Source organism: Amphiura filiformis, chromosome 5, assembly GCF_039555335.1.
Source record: "Amphiura filiformis chromosome 5, Afil_fr2py, whole genome shotgun sequence".
Taxonomy (NCBI): Eukaryota; Metazoa; Echinodermata; class Ophiuroidea; order Amphilepidida; family Amphiuridae; genus Amphiura; species Amphiura filiformis.
In genome coordinates this window covers 9722904-9747510 of record NC_092632.1, presented here as the reverse complement: position 1 = coordinate 9747510, position 24607 = coordinate 9722904, and the positions used below count along the sequence as shown (strand labels likewise).

Here is a 24607-nt window from a genome sequence, read left to right as displayed (position 1 = left end):
GATGGTAATTATTCAGGGGCGTAGCCAGCTTTCTTGGTCAGGGGGGGGCAACAAAAATTAAATGGCACAGTTGAAAAAAAATTGCAGTTGCAACATGAAATTTTTGTTTTTAGAGAGACTGTATACATGTTTTGGAACTTCCAAAAGGCTTTATTGGGGTCATATGCGGGCGTATCGCGCAAAAAAAATTGCATTTGACGCTATTTTTGCCCGTTATCGATACGAAAATTGCTTTATTGTGACAATGTCCAAAATTTTTTTGTATTTGACACTATTTTGGCCCATGATCGGGCTGAGTTTTGATGACAAATGGGCACCTTACCCTTTTTTCCCCTTTGCCCTTTGGTCAGGGACCCTTCTTTCTTTCATTTTATCGGGGGGGCAGTTTGGCCCCCCTGGCTACGCTACTGTAATTACTGCACAACAAGCAACAATGTTTGACAGAAAATAGATAAATGCGAGTTATATCATTGGTATACATGTAAAAACGTTTTTATAACATTCCTAAAACATTATTGAAAACTTGGTACAAATCATTCTAAACTGAATGTTATTTTGGAGTTTGCAAAAATATTTTGAAGAAAATGTTTGGAGTTTGCAAAAATATTTTGAAGAAAATGTTTGTCCAACATTATTGAAAACTTGGTACATTCCAAAAACATTTTTGAAAACTTGTTACAAATCATTCTCAACAGGATGTTATTTTGAAAACAATGTTTGTCCAAGTATTTACAATTACGTTTTTATAATGTTTTCACGACCTTTATATAATGCGACATTGAAATGTTATTACAATGTTTTACGTTCTTATAACATTACAAAAACATTTTTTGTAAACTTTGTACAAATCATTCTAACCAATCGTGATGTGTTATTTCAACACGCTCTAAACAATAATTATAGTTACATACATGCATTTTAAGAAAAAAATCTTATTACAACAGTATATTGTTTAGAAAAAATGTAGAAAGTGATGATGATGATGATTGTACCGTTTTCGTGTGGCATTCTTCAGAAGTGAGCGGTCCGTTTACAAAAATTTTCTGTCAAATTTGCATTCAATTAACACGGGAGTTGTCTAGCTATGCCTTGCCCTCACTCACTATTTTACCAAACTACCAACTTTCTGATCATATAACCTAGCTGTAATTTTATGTCATGTTAGAGACATATATTTGCTAGGAGTTTTTGAGAGTACTTTTAATATTGGCCGGTTATTTTTCACACATTGACGTTATGTTGGTCAACTATTTTGCTTAACAGTTATGCTAAAAATAAACCAACATATTAACCAATACCGTGTAAAATGCTCAACAGTTTCATCAAATTTTGAACAATTGGTAAAAAATGTGTAAAATGTCCAACGGTTTAATCAAATTTTGTCCAACAATTGGTACAATCATCCTTTATCTCGATGGTACAATCAACTTAATTAGTTATTTGTCACAACAGTTTTATCAAATATTGCCCAACAATTTTTGCAAATTATTTACCCAACTATGTTGGTCAACTATTTTGCTTAACAGTTATGCCAAAAATAAACCAACATATGAACCAATACCGTGTAAAATGCTCAACATTTTGATCAAACTTTGAACAATTGCTACAAAATATTTACCCAACTAGGCCCTATATTGTTGGCCAATATTTAAGCAAGTTTTTGTTAACCAACTGTTGGTCATAATTTTTGTACAACTCTTGTTGGTCAAATTTTGACCACCTGTTTCATGTGTTGTATAAAGACCAAACAGTTTTTCCTTTTTTGACCAACATTATTTGCCGTGTAGATGTCGTCCCATGCTCCGCATCAGGTGTGTTTAGGCGAATTTATAAAGACCAAACAGTTTTTCATTTTTGACCAACATTATTTGCAGCGTAGATGTCGTCCCATGCTCCGCATCAGGTGTGTTTAGGCGAATTTGTCCACTTTATGATCCTGGTAATACCTGTAATTGGATACACAAATTCGATCATCAAAATTAATGTTATGCAGTCAGACTCAAACAAGAATAGCTCTTTAAACCAAATGGTTCCCCATATATTCTTTTTCATACCTGTTTGATTAACAATAACATCATTAACATGGTATTACACTCCTTGATAAATCATTAACCATGATACAGTCATGTCTACAGTAGAATTCAATTCGACCTTTGCAGGACTTAAACCCCAGTAAAAGCTATTAAACCAAGATAACACTCATTGAAAACAGCTCAACTGATTAAATCATATCTTCTCTGGTTAAATACACACAACATATGTGTCTGCTTTACACGTACAATGGAGCAAAGAGCTGGGATTATAAGAAACTAAATGAAACCTTTCACTTTTGTACGTTACTTTCACATGCTAAATCCAAGGAAACACGGCGCGAGATCACCTTTGCGAACGCTTTGTGTTCAATTTAATGCCTATTATTATAACCCGATAATAAACTAGTATTCATGTTTTCACTCGCTGAAGGTAAACAACTAGAATATGATTCCTTATTTTTCCTTCACATGATATACACACTGTTTCAATTTTACGCAATTCGTGGACTCCTGCAATGGATTGCCGCATTAGATTTATCTGAAACTTTTCTACGTGCACAATATACATCATTTCAAAGTATTCAATAATCGTCCAGCACCACATTTTTACACTCGTAAATATTATGCTTAATCCTTCCAATTGATTCTATGTTCTAAGTTAAAACTTTCTGTTTCATCATTCACAACATATTATGAGCCTACCCATGTTTGACCTTAAATTTATTTTAATTCCTATATTTTACAATTGTGCACTTGTGCTTTTACAATTATTTCACCAGGTTAAATAAATTGAGCCAACAATTACGATAATCAATACCATGCATCAATTATCTTTTTGATCTCCATATTAATGTTTCATAGTGCTATAATCAATTACAATTTATTCCTTTTTTCTTCTTATTTCCTGTTTCCATTGAGAAACAATAATCTATGATGCTCAATATCAAAGTAAAACCAATCACTTGTCCTGTCGTCTATGTTCCTTATCATATGTTTGATTTGGTTTGCTCTTTTTATGAAAGCATTTCTGTCCGTCGACCAAAATAGTGAAGACAGCAACCACTCGGTAATCAAATGTGGGCTACAGCCATTGCCCACAAAAAATAAAAACAATCTAAAACAGTCTATGTCACGAAGCGGCGTATTCATGAATAGCGTATAGTATGATGATGGCCATTGGTTAATTGGAAAAAACACATCCCCGTCGAACAGTTGGGTCATATCATATCTCCTTGCGGCTACCTCTTCAATTTCTCCAAACCTTAATAAATCATCAGCTATCCTATCTACTTCGTGTGCTTCCATGTTGAGTTCCATTTTGACGTATAATGTGTGTCGATGTGATTGTCTCCTTCGAATGAATGAATATCGAATGATTTTAACTTAAGTGGTATCTTCTTATGAAATATGAAGAGCAGTCACGAACATGTTTTCTATATAAGGGAAGGGGCGTTCTTAATCGCTATCTACTTATTCCATCAATGTTATTATTTCACGAAACAATAGCCCGCATTTTATTATCATGTCTTTTAATACCTCCTTTGATCTATCGCGTCAACAACCATTGCAGTTGTACATCGGAGTCTTTTTTGTACTAATAATCACTCTAGAAATTTCAAGCTACTTCTTTTATTATTGATTATCTTATCGCCAATTCACGTATGCGGCTTCTTTTATTATCAAAAAATATCCAGTTTTGGAGTTTCAAAAGTGCCTTTTTACTACCAGTTTTTGCGTCCATTCACGGTATGTCATGCAATATTATTTTCCCATGGTTATTAAATCCAGCTAATCTGTTCAATATTTGCAAATATAATCTTATAAAATTGTGAGAATAACAATCCGATTTTATGATAACTTCATGTTTATGCGTTTCAGATCCAACTAAATTTTATCAGTCAATTAGAATGCCTATCAAAACTATAGATTCGAAATAAATAATAACTTAGATTTTATTTCTAGTTTCATTTTTTGCATGTACCGTCTATAGCCACATAAATACCATAATTTTGACTCGACTTGTGTCAGATTTGTTGTTTAATGTAATACTTTTCTTATCCTTATACATTGTTAAAGTCTAGGAACTCTTGACACAAGTGATTTCCCAGCAAACACAAAACGTTTTCGACATCATTCGCAAAAGGTTATAAAAGGTTGTCAAAAAACGTTTAAATGTCAGGTTATATAAAGGGTAAATTAAGAGTATAAAACGTTTTCATAACCTTAAAAAACATTTTTTGATAATCTACTGCTCAGCAAACATAAATGTTTTACAGAAAACGTTTAAATGTCGCGTTATATAAAGGGTATAAAAACGTTTTAATAACATTCCAAAAACATTCTTGAAAACTTGATACAAAACATTCTACACAGAATGTTATTTTAACGTTTTAAACATATTTTGCGAAAAATGTTTGCCCAAAATATTTTCAATAACGTTTTACAAACGTTCTCATGACCTTTTTATAACCCAACATTTAAATGTTATTAAAAGGTTTTGGAAAAAACATTTTAAGAACATTTCTGTGTTTGCTGGTTTCCAATATTTTAACATCATGTTATTTAAGTATTGACACAATATTTGGCAAATATAATAGTTTACAATAACATTTTTTGCAAACATTAAAAAATATTGTTGTAGTGTGGTTTTCATACAAAACGTTTTAAAACGTTATCATGACCTTTAATAACCCGACATTTTAATGTTATTAAAACGTTTTCACCTAAACCAAAAGCCAAAATATAACTTTTTTAACACGTTTTTAAAACGTTTTTGTGTTTGCTGGGTTGTCCTATGACTTTTGAATATTCGTGTTCTTGTAGTTTGAACACTGATGTCCTGCAATTTTTTAATACACTTAGACCTATTACACATGTGTCATGTGAATTCAACTTTATCTTATAATGAACACGTCTCAGGTGTTCACATTAGTCTTCTCTAAAGAATTGCAAACGTGTCCAGTGTCAAAAAAAACCTTACATTTATGAATGAAATCTTCCAGGGCCCCAAGGAAGAACAACTTTGTTGATTTAAGCCTCCGTGGTGAAATAAAGCCTCCTATCCTATCCTTTTCCTATCCTATCCTATATCCTAACGCGTTTCATGTCTTCTGGGACTGAACGCACATGCAGGTTAATACATTGCTTCCCATTTCTCCCTTTCCCTACTGGTTATGGTAAACGGTGATTATAATGATTATGTCATAAATGTTACCTGCACATTTTTAGACTTGATATTCTTCCCCCAACGAACTTTTTTCAGGATATTCCCTCAATTCCCAGGCCCCCATTTTGAAAGTTGCGACCGCACATTATATGTGACCCTCCCGTTATGTGCAAACAGTTATTTTTATCATGTTTAATAGGCCTATTGTGTACATGTCCAACATTTGACAAGTTAAATAATGCGGGTTATGTAATGTACATGTAGGCTTAATAATAACAATATTCCCTTGCCCCCTCGCTCCCTGGCAACCTCTGACAGAAATTTATATATCCATTTCACCCCCCCCCCACACACACACACACCCCCACACTTGGGGCCCCTCTAAACACTATGCTCATGTCCACATCACTTTTGGGGCTAAACGATTGCCCTGATTTTATACCGGTGTATGGAATGTACTCTAACAAATATTTTCCTGCCCAGGCCGTTTCTAAAACAAATGTTACCCCCCCCCCCCACCCCACCCTTGTGAAACACTATGATCATGTCGACATCACTATCTTGGGGTTTAAATGATTGCCCTAATTTTAAGGCCGAATACAAAAGAAAAATGTTTCTCGTCCGCGCCCTCCTCCTTTTTTGAAGATTTTTCACATTTCTTTTCAATTTGTAAACTTTCAGTTATAACTTTTTGCAAAAGATGTTTCAGAAGTTCAGACTTATTTTACGGCTTTGTAAATGCATAATACATCATTTAAGAAGAGTTTTGAGATCTCTACAGGGGCCTACCTCTCAAAACAATAAAATAAAAAGGGCCTCCTCCTTTCTTCTCAGATATCTGTATGTCAAATACCCACAATATGGTGCTAAATACAGGTATTTAGCATCCTTTCCAATAAAAAATAAAAAGCCCCTCATCCTCCTAATTTTTACAAATCCGGACGACAAACACGTGTTTATTTTTATTTGGCCTCAATTATTGGATTAACATTTTAGGTAACAAAAGGTAAAGGTAAAGGAGACTCCTGTAATGTTTTTTTCCCATTTTTATTCACCTGTACTTGGGCCTGGTGAAAAGGAAAAAGTGTAATGTTGCTATAGGGGGATCGCTACACCTCCTCTACAGCGAATCTGTTACCTTCACAGCATTTAAGAATGCCGGTACCCATTTTAAACACCTGAGTAGAGAGGAGTAAACGGTATAAAGTGCCTTAATCAAGCGCACACCAAGATGGCATCACCGGGACTCAAACCTGCAACCTTTCAATTATGAGTCAGTGTACCACCGTGCTCCCATAATTTTAGGTAGGCCTATATTCAGGTAGTAAATTTAACTAAAATGACATAGTCTCCATAAAAGCTTCCACGGAATATAGAACAGAAATGGCAAAGACGCCATGGAAACTCCTACAGAAATAGCTAAGTCGCCACGAGAGTGATCACGTGTATGAGGGCGGTATAACAAGTCCATTTTATTTTACGCCGTGGTGACTTTGTCATTTTTGTAAAAGTAGACACGGTAGTCTATTGACCCAGTCGCTTAAAACGTATTAAAATCGTATTAATACTGGTTGCTCATTATAGTCTTCAACATTCAAGAAAATAATGTGTTATTAAAAAAATTGTCTGAAGCAGGGCCGTAGATAAGCCGGGCCTGAAGATATATAGTAACACATAATTGACAAAAATTGTTAAGTTAATTCATGTATAAACTGAAGGGACTTAATGTGTTAATATTGGCAACATTTTTCAACTTGAAAGGGATATAGGCCTACTCTTATTTGAGTAGATATGAAGCGAACAATATATATTATATTTACAATCGAATTTTATCCTCCTCTCGTTTACATTGCACACAATATAAATGATAGGCCTATACTTAATTATAATTACCCTCATGCTTTGTCTTCGTGACGAATCGGTTAGTGCTATAATACGCCTAATATTATAGGCCTACGTAAGATGCGTGATATATCATGAGCATGACAATGACAAGATAATAAAAAAGTATAAACCGACTCAGTATAAAGTAGGGCCATATATATGGCCTATATAATATTGAAATAGGCTTAAGGAATTGGAGCTAATTGGACAACAACGTTTGTATGGTGTTTTTGTGGAGCCATCAGACACACCAAATTGCATTCTGAATACGAAGAGCCTTATGATCAAATCATTTAGATTTTTTGGGTGGTGTAGTTCTGTCCTGGCAAGAAGAAGTTTATGTTCGTTAAGTCGTAGTTCTGTACTGGCAAGAAGAAGTTTATGTTCACTAAGTCATCTGACCCCGGGCCACCTCCCAGTGGTCATCTCAGGTCAAATTACTAAAAGTGTCCTGTGGATACGAAACTTGGTAGGTACCCGGTATACTACAGTCAACATTTAAAGCTCATTTTTTGGAAGGTCACCCAGGGGTCATCTGAGGTCAAATTAATAAAAACTGTCGTATGGGCATGGAACTTGGTGCCGGGTAGGCCCTACAGTCAACATTTAGAGCCAAATTTCTGGAAGGTCATTTTGGGGTCACCAGGGGTCTCTGAGGTCAAATTAGTAAAAACTGTCATATTGGGTACAGTCACCATCAGCCAGGTAATCGCGCCCGGCCGAGAACCGCCAAATATGGCTATTAAACCGCTTTGTAGGCCTAATGATTAATATTATCATACCGCATGCAGTTGATAGCATCGTATTATCATGACTGTATGCCTAGTGTCTAGCAGATCGCTTGTTTACAAAGTTGTACTCAAAGTATTGTCATGACTATGCTAAACGAGCCCATGCACAAAACTATGACTCCCAGATTTCTGATGGTATAATATTATAAGTTTTGTGGAGCAGGACGGGTGGGGGGGGGGGGTGATGCCAGTGATTACGAAGTGCTCCTTTAAGATTGGCTATTAACTTGACACCAAAAGACCTATAAATCATATAGTGAACTTAGACTAGAGTGGTAGGCCTATACCGCAATTGAACACTTAAAATGCATGCTGTGACGTGAACACTGCTGGGTCTAGGGCCTATACACTCGCATATTATAGCCTAATTTTCTATATTAAAAAGCATGATAGTACATACCATGTCATACATAATTAAAACTGGCTCAACCATCTTATGACCTTGGAGCAAGATGATGATGGGGGATGATGATGTTGATTATACGAAGTGCCCCTTAAGATTAGCGATCAACTTGGCACCAAAAGACCTATAAATTATATACGAACCTGAAGAGGTACCGCAATTGAACTGCATGCTGTAGATACTGGGACTATAAGGGCATAATTATACACACTCGTATATATTATAATTTTCTATATACGCCTATACACCAATCCGAGAAGCGTTTACTGTATTTGGCCCTCTATTGACGGCAACACAGATGTACCAGAGCGGGAGATTTAATTCGTAATTCAATACTCATGATTGTGTATTGAATATCACTGTTGTGTACAATTCCCGGGTACAATTCTGTATAGCACACAATAAATAATGGATGGAACCCCCGACCTCGGGACACCGCAGTTTTACATCGGGGACACCGCAGTAATGGCGAAGTCGGATAGGTGTATATGGAACACAGCATGATACATAATTAATACCATCTCTACTGAGATAGCACATGTAAGATTGTGTAGCTTGCTATCTACAGTAGATAGCACCGATGAGGGTTTCTGGTGGTACGGTATACAATGGTCTCAACTTTTTTGGAGTAAGCATGTAATGCGGCGTATTCACACTAACAACAAAAACCCACACACCCCACACTTGTATACCTGCAGACCCCACGTTCATCAACTATATCTTCAATGTATAGGGCCTAATTTATAGCTTTTGATTTTGAGCGCAGAATTCAGAAAAATAGAGTTTGAGCTCACTTTACATTATTTTACACCCATGGCGACTTTGTCATTTTGGTAAAAGTAGACATGGTGACTTCCCTATTTTTGTAAAAGTAACCACGGTAGTCTATCAATCCAGTCGCTTTGAAACGCTTGTTGAAAATCGTAATGCTGGTTGCACTATTCGAATCCTCGAAACTACTGTTTTGTGCGATGATAATTATACATTATATTTTATCATTGCTGTTTATAATGTTGTTAGTGTTTGGTGGTGGTGGTGGTGTGTGTGTGGGGGGGGGGTGTTTGGATTTTTTGGGGTGGTGGTGTGGTGATAGTCTATCATTCATATAGGCCTATAAGTTCATTCATTCATTCATCCATCCGCTCGTTCAACAATACATTCATTCATATATTCGTCTCAGATTCATTCATTCAACAATTCATTCATTCACTCCTTCATTCATTAAATCTTATAATCTTTATAAGATTGTAAATCATTATTTTATAAATTCAATCTAATACTGCCATACTGGAACTATAAAATTTGCAACTCACTTTGCTCGTGTTGCGTCCGAAAACTTCGGATTTCATCAGGCATCAGATCGGAAGCAACGTAGCAAAGCGAGTTGCAAATTTTAGTTCCAGTATTATTATGTATGCAGTGCATATTTTAATAATTAGATGTCGTAAAAGCCTATCCTATATTTTGCATATTATCATATCATATAGGCCTAATTATCTTCATCAATCAATCAATCTTTATTTTCATCAATCTCATACAAACATTATAGCATTATTATATACAATTATTGTGTATTAACAAGATTTGATGAAGGTAGGTACATCACAAAGCCGAGGACTGATAACGATGTACCACCTTTTAATTAACAAATAATTATAATTTAATCAAAACAACGAATATACACATAAACATAAATAAATAAACAAAGAACCCATCTTAATTTACCATAATACAATTTTAAGCAAACAAATATTATATTTTAGCAGTAGTATAGTATCAAGTAGTATAGTGAATAACATAGAATTATATCCCCCAATTGTTCCCATTGTTTGCGTGTACAATAGGACATTTGCATATGAGCCGATCACATTGGTCAAGTTGATCATACTTCCTGGATTCCGACCACTTCAAATAATTATCCTCTATTATTTAGTCATAAGTTCTTATTTCAGTAGATATGAACCAAACAATATTATTGAATATTATTGATAATAGAATTATACCCCCGCTATTGTTGCTATTGTTTATGCATAATAAAGTGCGGCATTTGCATATGAGCTGATTACCTTGGTCAAGTTGATCAAATTTCCTGGTTTCCGACCACTTCAAATCATGCATGATACTCTATAGTTAAAAGCTCTTATATCAGTAGATATGAACCAAACAATATATATTATTGATAATCGAATTATATCCTCCTATTGTTTATTTATTTATTTATTTATTAACCATATTTAAGCAGGGTAACCTACTCAACAAATATTACAATGTTGATTTTCAGTAGGGCCCTGAGACAAACATATAAAAGCATTAAATACACGTAGAATATACATTATTAAAAACCATAAGAAATTGAGCTTACATAAACATAACACAGCATTAAAATACCTTATATAAATATTATATACAGCATGAAAACCAAGTTTTTGTAATTAACAATAATTGAAAGAGAAACACGAAGTATTTAAAAACATTTGACATGTATGAGCTGCAGAATTAGTTGTGTTACAATTTCAGGTCTTCTTTGAGTTTCTTTTTGAATTGCATTAGTGAGTTGACTTGACGAATATCTTTCGAAATAGCATTCCATAATAAGCTACCTTTGTATTGGAAAGAGCTTTTACCATAATTTGTATTGCACTTTGGAACATATAAATCGCCATTTACACTACCTCTAGTGTTAACAGAATGAATGATTGTTGCTATTGTTTATATAAAATTTGCATACTGAATCACGTCACACTTTCTTGATTGTGACCACCGACCACTTTATCCTCCATATGCTATAATAGACATATAATAAGAATAATTATAATCTTAATACTAATTACGGCGTGTCCGTCCGTCCCTCTGTCCGCGCGCTATCGCGTTCGCGTCCGCGCGGTTCACGTTCACGCGGTGCACTATCGCGTGTCCGCGGTTCGCTATCGCGGAGTATCAACGGGAGTGTGCGCGGAGTACAGTGCGCGCATCGGAAAAGCATTACAGTGTGACTAACAGGTGCATCTCATCGGACCAAGGCCTATAACCGTTTTTGCATTCACGTTCCTCGCGATTGATTTCATTACTTTAGTAACGGCCTATATCCACGTCCAGATACTTATTTCGGTTTCTCAAAATATGGTAACAGGGCAGGGCTTGGAAGAGGCGAATGATGGGTGTCCAGATTATGGGTAGGCCTACCGAACTACCGAAATAAGCATCGCACCTATAAAACAAACAGAGTTGATTAAGTTGTGTCAAGTTGGGTCTTGATCATTGAGAGACGCATTTCTAAGTAGTTTAAAAAGTCAGGGCAGGTATATGGGTAACGGGTTTGGGTAATTAGAAATAGGCCTATCACGAGAAGCGCCCGACCCGAGAACCGCGAAATCTAGTACTATATAATATTATATACCTCATATATAGATTCCTCTCATCTGATTGGTTAAAAGTGGAGTCATTAAAATAGCTGTGCCCCCTTTTTCTATCAAGATGACGTCATACAACAACTGTGCCCCGGGCACAGTTGATTCTATGCCCGGAAAATAATTGGATATTCGCAACCCCGAATACACAGATCGCTCGTATACATTGCGCACCCACTATACGGCCGGCGTTGATTACGAGTGTTGAGACTATCGCGGTCACAGTTCGCAATGAATTTGACCTCTCCTTGACAACGATCTTTCACCGGCCGCCGTGACTGCAGTGATTGTTTACATTCTGTTACATGTCAAGGATTTATACCTGCCAAATGTCACTTTTTAGACAAATTACTACGACCTGGAGACTCGGCAGTGTGTGATGTTAGCACAGAAACGGTAGGGTTGTTTTAGATATGAAATCGGTAGATATCGGTCCAAATTCTGCACCCTTGTTCTTGCATGCACTGTGTGCATTTAAGCCTAAGGCCTATGCAGTTACAAAGCTTGTAGGCCTTGTCAGTCAGGAAATCTTTTAACCAATCAAATGAGAAGAATCTATATTATTCGGTATATAAAACAAATATTGACTGCTTAATATTCAGGGCACAGTTTAAAATTATAGGCCCTCGGTGATGTCAAAACCATGACTATGCCCTCAGCTTCGCTTCGGGCATAGTCATGGTTTTGACATCACCTCGGGCCTATAATTTTAACTGTGCCCCTCATAGCAGTCAATATTTGTATACTATATAATACTATAGATTTCGCGGTTCTCGGGTCGGGCGCTTCTCGTGATCGGCCTATTTCTAATTACCCAAACCCATATACCTGCCCTGATTTTTTAAACTATGAAATGCGTCTCTCAATGATCAAGACCCAACTTAATCAATGGCGAGAAACGTGAACGCAAAAACGGTTCATATGCCTTCCGGAAATAGTCATGTTCTGCTGAAATAGGCCTATAAGCACGTGTTTGGTGTGTGCACGTGTTCGGTATTGAAATATATGTTGAAAATAAAGGCCTATAATTATTGGTCCGATGAGATGCACCTGTTAGTCACACTGTAATGTTTTTCCGATGCGCGCACTGTACTCCGCGCACACTCCCGTTGATACTCCGCGATAGCGCACTGCGAGCACGCGATAGTGCACCGCGTGAACGCGAAACGCGCAGACGCGAACGCGATAGCGCGCGGACAGAGGACGGACGGACGGACACGCCGTAATTAGTATTAAGATAATATAATATAATATAATATAATATAATATATAATATAATATAATATATAATATAATATAATATAATATAATATATAATACAATATAATATAATATAATATAATATAATATAATATAATATAATATAATATAATATAATATGATATAATATATAATAATACAAATTATGACATGAAAATGTAATACAAAGTGAGATGTGGACATTACTAAATCATTAGAAAAAAAACATTAATGAACCTAACATAACTTGATAATGGAATATACAACCTCAATATGTAGGCATATCATGATATATGAAACTGAAATACGACACTTTAAAATAGTATTTTGTTTAGAATGTTTGCATCAAGTTTTCAAAAATGTTTTGAGTGTTATTTAAACGATTTTATACCCTTTATAAAACCGGACATTTTAACGTTTTTTGTAAAAGTGTGTTTGTTGGGTAGTGTACTAGGCTCAAATAATCATGGGTCAAAATGAACATGAGAGTCGCCAAATCCCGGTGCGTCTCTGTCTCACGCCAAGCAATTCCAAAAAGTTGACAGCCCTGTTATGAGGCCCAAAAGTTTCCATAATTCCAGGGTTCAGACCAACCTTAAAAGGATGCACAAAGGATTGAGGTTTGGTGTGAATTTACTTTAACAGCAAGTAACAGGATTTGATCAACTTTGAAATTCCACCCCTGTATAAGCAGCCATTTTGGATTTATGCAAATTAGGTACTGTTCCACTACTTGGATTTTCGGGGACTTCTTTAATAATAATGTTTTTTGAAATGAATGGTGATGAAATGGATTCTGTTGCAATTAGTGATGGGTTAACCCCTTACTCATCTTAATTTGATTGGCCTACTAGACCGTGTTCCAACCAGCAAGTTTGCGTAAAAGTTGACAACCAGCTTATTTTTTTTTTTTTTTTTTAATTGGGTATACTGAATTTGATTCAATTGTCTGCCAGGCAGAATTTTTCTGATATCAAATAATATTGATTTTCTAAGGTTTTTTCTAATTTCTTATTTTATTAAGTACTTTGAACATCAAACAGAAACAATCATATAATAAATCATGCAATTTATTTTTATACATGTTACAGTCTTCGCGTTTTCCCTTTTTATGCCTTAAAAGTTGTTAAAACCCCACGGAATTGCATGACACACATATTCCACTGCATAAATTAAAGATTAACACTATGAAAATGCAGTTGTACTAAGTTAGATGCACCAAAGTGCAGAAATTCTTTATGCACACCAACTTCCCATTGGAATTACACAGAGCTCCTCCACTTCCTCCACCACCAGACTAATTAACTTGATTAAGCTTGCTTGTGTCAAAGGTCAGCTCATCCAGCACCCCCGTTTCCTGTTTCATTGTTATGCAAATAGCGATCGATCAGCGTGGTGACTTTGCCTGTTTGGTAATAGTTTCCGTGGACATTTCAAAAGACACCATAGCGTCCTTCACGATCGATATCCGTGGTGACTTTGTGCTTCTTGATTTTTCTTCCGTGGAGACTTTGTCGGTTTGGTAAAAGTTTCCATGGAAAGTACCGTGGTGACTTCCTACTTTTTGCTCTCATTCCTAGCTCCTATATTATAAACCTAAACACATGCATATATGGAGACAGATTTTTTATCAGTACAGGCAACTACTCTGACTGGCATCCCTGCTTTCCATAACACACAATTCCTCTATTGTTAACTTCTTGGGCAATAGTGGGCAATATTTGCTTATAACCTTACTACAGTACATGAAGCTCTGTTACTAACATTAATGGTTCTGTATTTGTCAATGCATTGCATGATATATACCTAAAACCATTCCATTTCTAGGCCCCCTAGTCTAGGTACATGGGTTTTGAACGGGGTTTTGAAATGGTCGAGTTCAACATAAGCTAACATGTCTACCATACCAACTCAATATTGGATTACCTTGAAATTAATAGCTTACATCTCCTGACATCTAAACCAAAAACCATACATTTTTGTACAATTTGATACCAAACAAATGGCAACGTCATTGATTCTTTAGGGGCCTATTTGACTTACCTCATATTAAATGACATATTGGATATGCAGTGGATATGTCGCCAATAAATTGTCTGAACAAATTTTCTCCATGGTATCTATATCTGTACTGAAATTCCCCTAGGTACTTCGGGTAGTGTTTCTTCAAACGTCCATGTGTAGGAAGATGCACCTTCATTTGACGCCAATGTCCTGTGCGGGTGAAAATTAATTGGAAATAATTTTAACAAGACATGGACGTACATGCATCTGCACATGTATACATGTACCTGTAATTTAGGCGTTCAGGAATACTATATCATATCTATTCGTTATGCGAGTTTTTTTTTTTTTTTTGAGGGGACCTTTGGGGCCGCGCTCCCCTCGGAGTAAAAGTAGCGAGCGAAAACGAACAGGCGGCAAAAGAAGAAGGACTGCCAAACGAGGGGCAACTGAAGAAGATGGGCGGCAACAAGAATTGGTAAATAAAAAACCCCTGAAATATTGGAAATAGTATATATACATTGTGAAATTATTGTAGATATATAAAAAGGTGTCACTTTTAGGATCCCATCGCCTATAATCTTCTTTTTTCCTTCACTTTTTCAAACGACCGGAACAAAAATAGGGTCAACCTTGTTGAACGTTGAGGTATATAGCAGAGTGGCAAAATATAATTTCTTCAGAGTTAATCGATCGACTGCTTGATAACATCTCTCCTGGATGTCAGCTTTAGGAATAATGTGATCAGTGAAAACAAACATTTAAATAGGAATCTGATCCTATTTTTTTGGCCAATCACATGTTATTGCTTTAACATATACCCGGTACTGTTTAAGATACGATGTGGCATGTGGAGTTTTTTTAATTCGTTTATAAACTCATTATCAATATCATTAACTTGTATACCAAAGGGCCGATGATGTAATTTAATTTGGATATGTCATGTGTTGGCCTATACATGTAATAGTTTCAAAATATAAAACTATTTTAACAAAGTTACATGTACATTATACGAACCAATTAAATAAACACCTAACATGTTTAACAACTATTGCAACTATGCATGTATGGTCAATACATTGTAGGCCTAGACTCAAAAATTTGCGTTTAGCCATATACTATACAATGTACAACCTTAGCATTTACGCTTCTACCATTGACCTTGGCATTCAACTCATTCTTACAATCACCATGATTTAATACTTTGAACACAATTTCCAAGTATAATCTTTGTGTCCTACGATATCAACATGTTTACATATTAACGGACACAAAATAATGTTCTTATCAAACACTATACAATTGATTTACAATTGCCCTTCCGAATACGTTTTCAAAATGGAGATTCTATTTAATCATTATACTTCCATAAGATTTTTTCCACCATGGTGGGATAATTCTGAATTGACACTTAATTTGGGGGTACTTTAATTTGTCTGGGGTCCAATCTCTATCATGGAAAGTTTGCTATATCTATTTAAATATATAATTGTTTGTTCTAGATTTGGGTTTTAGCGTTTCATATTTGAAAGAACTAATGTTTAATTTCAACATTTCGAAACCACCAAATAAAAAATTGGGTGCTATGATGTACAAGATTATGCTACGAGTATGCATTTTACCAAGTTAGCAATAGGTAATTGCTTTATTCAGAACAGCGATAGCGGATTCGTCTCTCTGCCGCATTCATAACGACATAATGTCGCAAAATAATATTTATGCCTACAACTTGCAATTTTTATGACGATGACGTATTTTTAGTCCAATTCAAACACGAAGGAAAATACATAACAGCCAACCAATAATATTATTAATAATAATTTTAACATTTAGGCCACAATTACCTTCAATTTTGTTGGTAGTCTCGCCTTCGTCATTCTTCCATTCCTGTGAATGGTTGACAACACTGTGCATGTATCCGTAATTTTTAAATTACAGTACGCTTTCCATCCGTCCGATATTATATGTGTGCCTGGTAATATCCATTTCTGGATAATGGGTAAGAGAACGGCCTGTGATCGTTCTTCAACACAAACAAGAAATGCACCTCTTCCGTCTTCTTCGATACCACCAAACACCTTCAATAAACATGATACATAAATACCGTCATTACCACGTAGGTCTACTAATTATATCCATATATGGCAATTTCTACAACACATTCATGAATTCTTAATAAATCAAATCATATAATTTATTCATAAATCTGCATTCAATCTCAATACAATGGCAAACAACAGATGCACTGCAAACAACAACAAGCCATAGAGGGGGCCTGGATCTCGTGTGAGATACAAGTAGAATATATAATAAAAGTTCCAACAAAATTAACAGGCCACAGGTTTAGAGTTATCCACAAAGCTTTCGATACAATATCATGTACAGTGTCAATTCAATGTTATTTGATTTCACATGTTCAACACGTTTATCCTTACCCATTGTCCTTCAACTAAATGTCCTTTATTGTACTTTCGCTTTCCGATCTTGCTTTCATCTATTTGCACCACCTTTCCCGGACCTATAAAGCATAATCATTCAAACACAGGCCAAATATTATTAATTACCATCACAAATAAAAAATATGCAAAATCAACAACCAATATTACAAATCTACTTTAAAACTATATACACTATTAAGTAAATGTTCTACATGTTCTACAACAAGCCCCGATCCACAAACCGCGCACCTCTGCATGGAGCGAGCATCGCGCACCGAGATGGAATAGCTTGGATCATCATAGGTATCATGTCCCAGTACAGCACAGAACCTGTTTCATATGCAATATATAATTGTATATGAATTCATTTCATCGACTTATTGCCATATCACTATTTGTGAATATCACTAAATACACAATTTTTGTTACGCAAACGGCATTTTAATATTTTTAAAGGAAATGTTGAATATAATTACATAGACAAACAGTGGCATGATCTACTGGAAATTTTAACTATATTATAAATTTTTAACTAAGAAATAGTCAGCTAATTAATATTTGTTCCTCTATTTTATACACTATTTCATTCCATGCAGAATTAATGCAACTGGGCAATTCTACGGTCACGGAAGGACATTTGCACTCTAAAACGACATTTCGAACTTGCGAATCAAAAACATCTTATTTCCATGGTAATATAAACAAACAAATGTTACCATTTCATTACTAATATTGCTACCTTCAAATACCACATCGTTTTTTCACAGAAACACCTTTCACGTATCAAATATTAATGAGCTCGCTAACGGCAGGACGGTAAAACGGACATCGATTTTTTACCTAAATTTATTTTGCATAAATTATTTGCAGTTTGTAAGGCTAGGTTGTTTTCAAGGTGGCCCATGTAATCCTTTGAGTGTTACTAGTAGCTACTTAATATCCCTCGTCATTAAGTTGAAATAATGTGTTTTGGTACTATAATTACAATCCCTTAAGTGGATTAGCCATGGTAACAAAAAATACGGTCCAAGAAGGACAAAAGGTTTACTAAATTTCAGCGTATAATAAAAAACATACATAAGAAATAAACAAATCATGAAAAACATCATAGTATGTAAAACTTTCAACTATCATAGAGCAATTTTGTACAAAAAACCTGTAACAATATATTAATGAGGTTGTGTTAATTTAGATCCAAAGTCAGGCCGTTTTTCTTTAACAAATCACTAAATGTTGCCAAAAAAAAGGTTCTTTGAATAAATTTCATTGTAGCTAGGGGCCTATACATATTCTTTATTACTTGAGTATTAGTCTTCTAATTTCAAACAAATTATGCATAATTCTTACACATCAATACACAATGCTCACCTCCAATCTTCTCCGGCTTTTCCATAACTAAGTACATGTACTCGCAATTTTGCCAAAACAAAAAGGTTCTTTGAAGAAATTTCATTGTAGCTAGGGGCCTATACATATTCTTTATTCATTGACTATTAGTCTACTAATTTCAAACAAATTATGCATAATTATTATACATCAATACACAATGCTTACCTCCAATCTTTTCCGGCTTTTCCATAACTAAGTACTCGCAAATATCGCGGCATTTATAGTGCCAAGAACACGTAGTAGTAGGATTTAAACCCATCTGCATCTTTATTTGAGTCTGCGTGAGTCCACAACACCACCAATATATGAATTGTATCACTTCTGCTATGGTTAAGTTGCTGTCTTCAAAAATAGATCCTTCTCGAATAGATATCTCTTTAGAAACCTGCTTTCCGCCAACACGACGTCTACAACTCCACAAGTATTTGTCAGATCTTCCATCTCTAGCAAGTTGCCATTTCATATCCTTCCCACAATCTGGACATGATCGTTTAGAAGCAATTAAATTGTTGTCCTTACACCATTCTAATAAAGATCCATGATCAGACAAAACCTCTGCTCTTAATTGCTCATAAGTTACAAAGGATTTTTTTCCCTCATTAATATTGCGACGATGGTAACTACCAACAATATGCTCTGTCTGACAACTTGCATCTTTTTTGGAATCACGTCATGATTCAACACATGGGCAGTAACCATGCCCATGATAGTTGCTACTAGTACCTGTAGCCTTTTCACTGGTTTCAGTAACTTTATAAGGTCTTTTCCTGTTTGCCACTCTTGTTGCCTTACTTTTCATATTTCTTTCCATAGCGAATTAAAATGCCTCACTTCTATCTTGTGCACAAACATTTATGATCAACTTACAATTCATCTCTAAAGTAGACAATGCTGCATGCACTTCTTCAAATACCACCAGCACACTTTGTTTACACTTCCTTCACACGCTTACATTGCCTATGCATACAATATTACGCCATACCGGGTTCCGGGTATAAAACGCAGGTTGACATAATTGGTGTTTTACAACATTTAATTTGTGCAATCTTTTTGTTCACAGGATGAACATTTCCCCCATTTGAATCCATATGTCATATGCAAAGTTTATCCCTTACATACACTGTGTCATAATAGCTCTTGTAGCCCATAAACATGGATAGGAATGTTTCTTACTCAGATTTGTCGCCATTTATCTCATCCTGTCGCACATTACAAAGAATTTGTGAACATCTTATCTGATATTAAGACAATGCCAGCCAGGACTTTTTTGGCCTTTTTCTAAGCATGTTTATATTCGATTCAGCCATCACATGATTATATAAGCTTTGCTGATTCGTGGGTACAGTCAATGCTATTTTTTATTTTGTGATAAGGCTGAGCATATTACTGCAAATATGCAAAAAACACTGCCATTTACTGAATTATTTCCAACTGACAAAATTAAGATCTGTTATCAACCTAATAATGTTTGCTTGTCTTAATTGGATCCCTAATAACTATTGGGCCATGGTTATTTATACAGAATATTCTGTTCAAAATACATCAATTTTAAGCCTTAATGTACAATTTGTGTCAAATTTGGATTTTGTTATTCATAATTTATTCCACATTTTAAACAAAATATTAGTAATAACTGGCGACAACGATTGCTGTCCATTTTTAAACAAGGTAAAGTAAACAAAACCCACTGGTGTTTTTGGCCGTTTAACACACAGGTCTATAGGAAGATATAATTACATATTTTTTAAATTATGACAATATGTTTAACTTGGCTCTGTTGACCTACATAACAATGCATTTGGCCGATTCCATTTAGCTGCAACTAATAGGACATGTGTAGGGCCTACCCATTACTTTTATGAAAAAAAAAAAAAAAGTTTGAAAATAATTAACACATTTCATATGCTAAAATCGTACATTCTGGCTTTCATTTCTTTTTATTAACTTGTTGTATGTGCACATGTTATTACTTACAATTTAAATATTCTACTTATGGTCTTTAAACAAACAAAAAATTTACTCATGTCCTTCCAAAAATTAACTTACATTATTATATCACTTCGATAACGTTAAAACGCATACTGTTACATAACACGTTATTGATGTCTTTAAAAAGTGTCATATCACTACAATGTGTCCCATAAAAAACGTTATATTTAAAAAATGAACTGCATTGTTTGATAGTGCAACAAAACAATGCAATTTTCAACATATTATTTATTCATCCTATGCCCAAATAATGACCTTGATATATGATTAACTGAAACCAAATTTTTCTCAATCTATTTCCAAAAATGCCTTCCAAAATAAGTTACTATTTTGGTTTACATGCGCACCCTGTATTTTAGGCCTTATATAATATTAGGCGTCCGGGGGAGCGGCGTCAGGGGCCAAATGCTCCCACCCAGAACCCTAGCCCCTCTTACCGCCAGTCAACGCAAAATTCACAACCCGGCCGCCGCCACTGATAAGAGCCTAAAAAAGGTTTACGTTTAGGGTATGCAAATATTTTATACCGCCATGGTTTAGGGTGAAAATTATAATTAAGATTACGGTCATAATTAAAACACTCGGTTACAGTTGGGGTATTATTTTAAGCACGATTTCGTGATCCTAACATCCTCTTTTTATGGCATTTTACAGTGAAATCCACGAAAACAAACTTATTCCAAAAATTCCAGTACATTCCGTTTATTCCGTGCATTTTGTGTTTGCGAATTCTGCATGATTTATGTCTAGGCCTATTACATTGCTTTATATTATAGGCCACTGTTACATTTTTATTTTGGTATACCAGAACCAAATTCTAAACGATATTGTTTTATAAAACGAGTTTAATCTCCAATACATTTTGGTACATAAACATTTCCAGTAAAGGTTTTCAGTGGTATAAAAAATCTTAACTTTTTTAAATTAAGTGCAAGATGAGGCAAAATACCACGAAATGCCTTTTTAATATGCGCAGGGTATTCCATAATTATTCTCCAAATAACACCTCATTTCATTTTCATAACCATAATATCAACCTATTTCATGTTAAACATGTTAACTGCCTTGTTTGTAATATAAACTTCCAGTACATGTACTTTTCAAAAACATTCGCATCGGCACTCCTTTATATTATTATTACCAACAAGTACACTATTTATTATTGCCTTTTCCTAATAACTCGCTAGGATACCAGTCCCCACTAAACAATTAACAAATTATATTATGCCAATGTATTGTGTCCCACCACTTTCCAACATCACCTTCACCTAGGCCGCCTGTCGCGTGTCGCCATTCCATCGCCACTTCTATTGTTAGCGCTCTTGAAATTAATTTCATATCAAGAGTATCGATAATTGTATTCATAAACTTCTTCCTGATAAAACTTCTTTTTGATTGTTTCTTTGTATTTGCTAACACACATAGTTTATCTTCTGTAACTATATTAAATACCGACAGGTATACACGTATGACATTTGACAATGATACAATACATCTGTCTTAAAAGATTAAGATTCAAAACAATCATATAAACACAAAGAAGATGACGTTGATCACCCCTTGAGCTATTCACTTCAAAACAGCCGATCGGGCAGCCGATCCTTCATAGCTTCAAATCGATTCAATACATAGGTAGACGGCAAACTTGATATTCAATGATCTATGCCGATTGGTCCTCTATTTCCATGTTTTATGCCCAAGTATTAATTGTGTCCCACCACCTTTCAACATCACCTTTACCTAGGCTGCGTGTCGCCATTCCATCGCCACTTCTATTGTTAACGCTTTTGAAATTAATTTTATATCAAGAGTATCGATCATTGTATTCATAAACTTCTTCCTGATAAAACTTCATTTTTATTGTATTTTCTAACACACATAGTTACACTAAATACCGACAGGTATACACGTATGACAATGATACAATACATTTGTCTTAGAAGATTAAGATTCAAAACAATCATATAAACACAAAGAAGATGATGTTGATCGCTTCTTAAACTAATCACTTGAAACAGCCGGTCCTTCATGGCTTCAAATCGATTCAATCGAATAGATAGACGGCAAACTTGATATTCATTGATCTATGCCGATTGCTCCTTTTGCATTTACTATTTCCTGTTTTCCAAACTCAACTATGAGTATTACAAATGAAACATATTCCACAATAGGAACATGAAAGATTGCTCTGTGTTTTACAAACGCCAACAGTCAGAACCAATTTCAATATATTTGCGGCGTTCCACCTTCCAAATTTTTTCAACACCTTATTCGCAATTTTTCACATTCAAGTTCTAATGCATGATATCGACCAATACACGTACATGGCTCAAATTATATCCAATTCTAAACTCCCTGTAACGATACACAAAATTATTCCACAACACAAAAAGAACAGCTATTAATTACACTTGCAGTTCCAAATTAAATCCCTTTTCTCCACGCTTTTTTCACTTTAACATGTTTAATGCCAGTATAATAAATATAACATTCATAAATATACTCATTAAACATAATTAATATTAACAATACAAGTTCTCAATTGAACCTACTGCATTTTAACCCAAGCTTGAAAGACAAATCATTTCAAAAAATATATACTAATAGATAAGGCCAAGTTCAATAATACACAACCTGTTTTACATCCGACTTATTCAAAACAAGGTGGAGGAAAGGCATTTTATTTTTTAGAGCAGAATCGTGAATACCCATAATGATAGTTGTTCTAGCGTACACTAGATGTCTGCACAAAAGAGGCAAAATCTTTTTATTTACCCTTATTTATCTCCAAACATTCCTAAAGTGTTTCTAGTTTGTTACCAAGGCTATAGGAAGAATATTTGTTTTGTTAAAATAACTGACTTTCACAAAATACAAATTTAATTGAAGAAACCCCAACAAAGGAAACAAAGAAGACGTGAAACATGTTAATTTTGTTTATTTGGCCTAACTTAAGGGCTACATGTTTTACATCCTACAGCATTATCGTTGCTGAACAAAAATGATGGTATTTGACCTTTGACTTTCGATAGATATCTTTTACTTTTGAATTAGTTTGTGTTCATTTACAATTCAAAATAATAGCTCTCTCAAACAAACAAACCAATCAACACAAGAACAACTTTTATTGTTAATATTGTCTTTTTATTCATAATATTTGACAATACAAGTGAGTGAAACATTCTAAGACATACAATTTTTAAATAATTATTTTGTCCAATCAGGATCACTTTCCCACTTTCAACTCTCAAAAAGGCTCCCTAATTTTATTTAGTCTTAAAGGTTCAATAAAAAACAAACATGGTTTTTTCAGCTATTATGGGACCTTTTCCTTGTTTTGGAAACCATGTTTGGTACATTAGAAAACTTCTAAGAAGTTTCCTAACAGGACAACGTTATATCTTTTTTAAACCTTTATTTCTTAGATTGAAGATATTCATTATTATACTGTTTCCAATGTTGACAACATTGTTAAAAGCGAATTTGTTTCCATTCTACAAATAATAGTAATTAAAGGCCATGCAAGTTCTAATTTGTACACCACTATACTATCCCACCAGACAAGATAATAAAGTTTCTTGTCTTCTCTCATCTGACCAATCATAATTCCCCACAAATGCATTTATGTTAAGTTATTCATTCTTCAATCATACCACGCCCATTCCTAACTAACAGTCGAGTGACAATGGCCCAGACAATGCACATGAACCACGGAACATGCACAAACATACAGATCTATATACACGCCAGGGCCTACAGCTCATTACCATAATCAATATAAGGGATGTTACAATATTATTTACAAGATATATTCAGAAAACAAGAGATCATATAGTCACCATTTTCTTTTCGACATCTCCATCG

The 24607-nt window shown here is 34.8% G+C and overlaps 1 protein-coding gene and 1 long non-coding RNA gene across 2 annotated transcripts; both read right to left on the bottom strand.

Moving 5' to 3' along the window:
- Positions 1–1476: 1476 nt before the first annotated feature.
- LOC140151804 (uncharacterized) lies at positions 1477–16852 on the bottom strand. The gene is made up of 3 exons (XR_011858958.1): positions 16772–16852; positions 14967–15137; positions 1477–1946 (listed from the first exon to the last, which is right to left on the bottom strand). It is a non-coding gene; the product is annotated as an uncharacterized lncRNA (long non-coding RNA).
- A 9-nt stretch (positions 16853–16861) lies between these two features.
- Positions 16862–19317, bottom strand: LOC140151803 (uncharacterized; the record flags this gene model as incomplete). The annotated part of the gene is made up of 3 exons (XM_072174138.1): positions 18920–19317; positions 17363–17445; positions 16862–17005 (listed from the first exon to the last, which is right to left on the bottom strand). Coding segments are annotated over exons 1-3 (525 nt in total), but the record flags the coding sequence as incomplete, so codon positions are not given.
- Positions 19318–24607: the final 5290 nt, after the last annotated feature.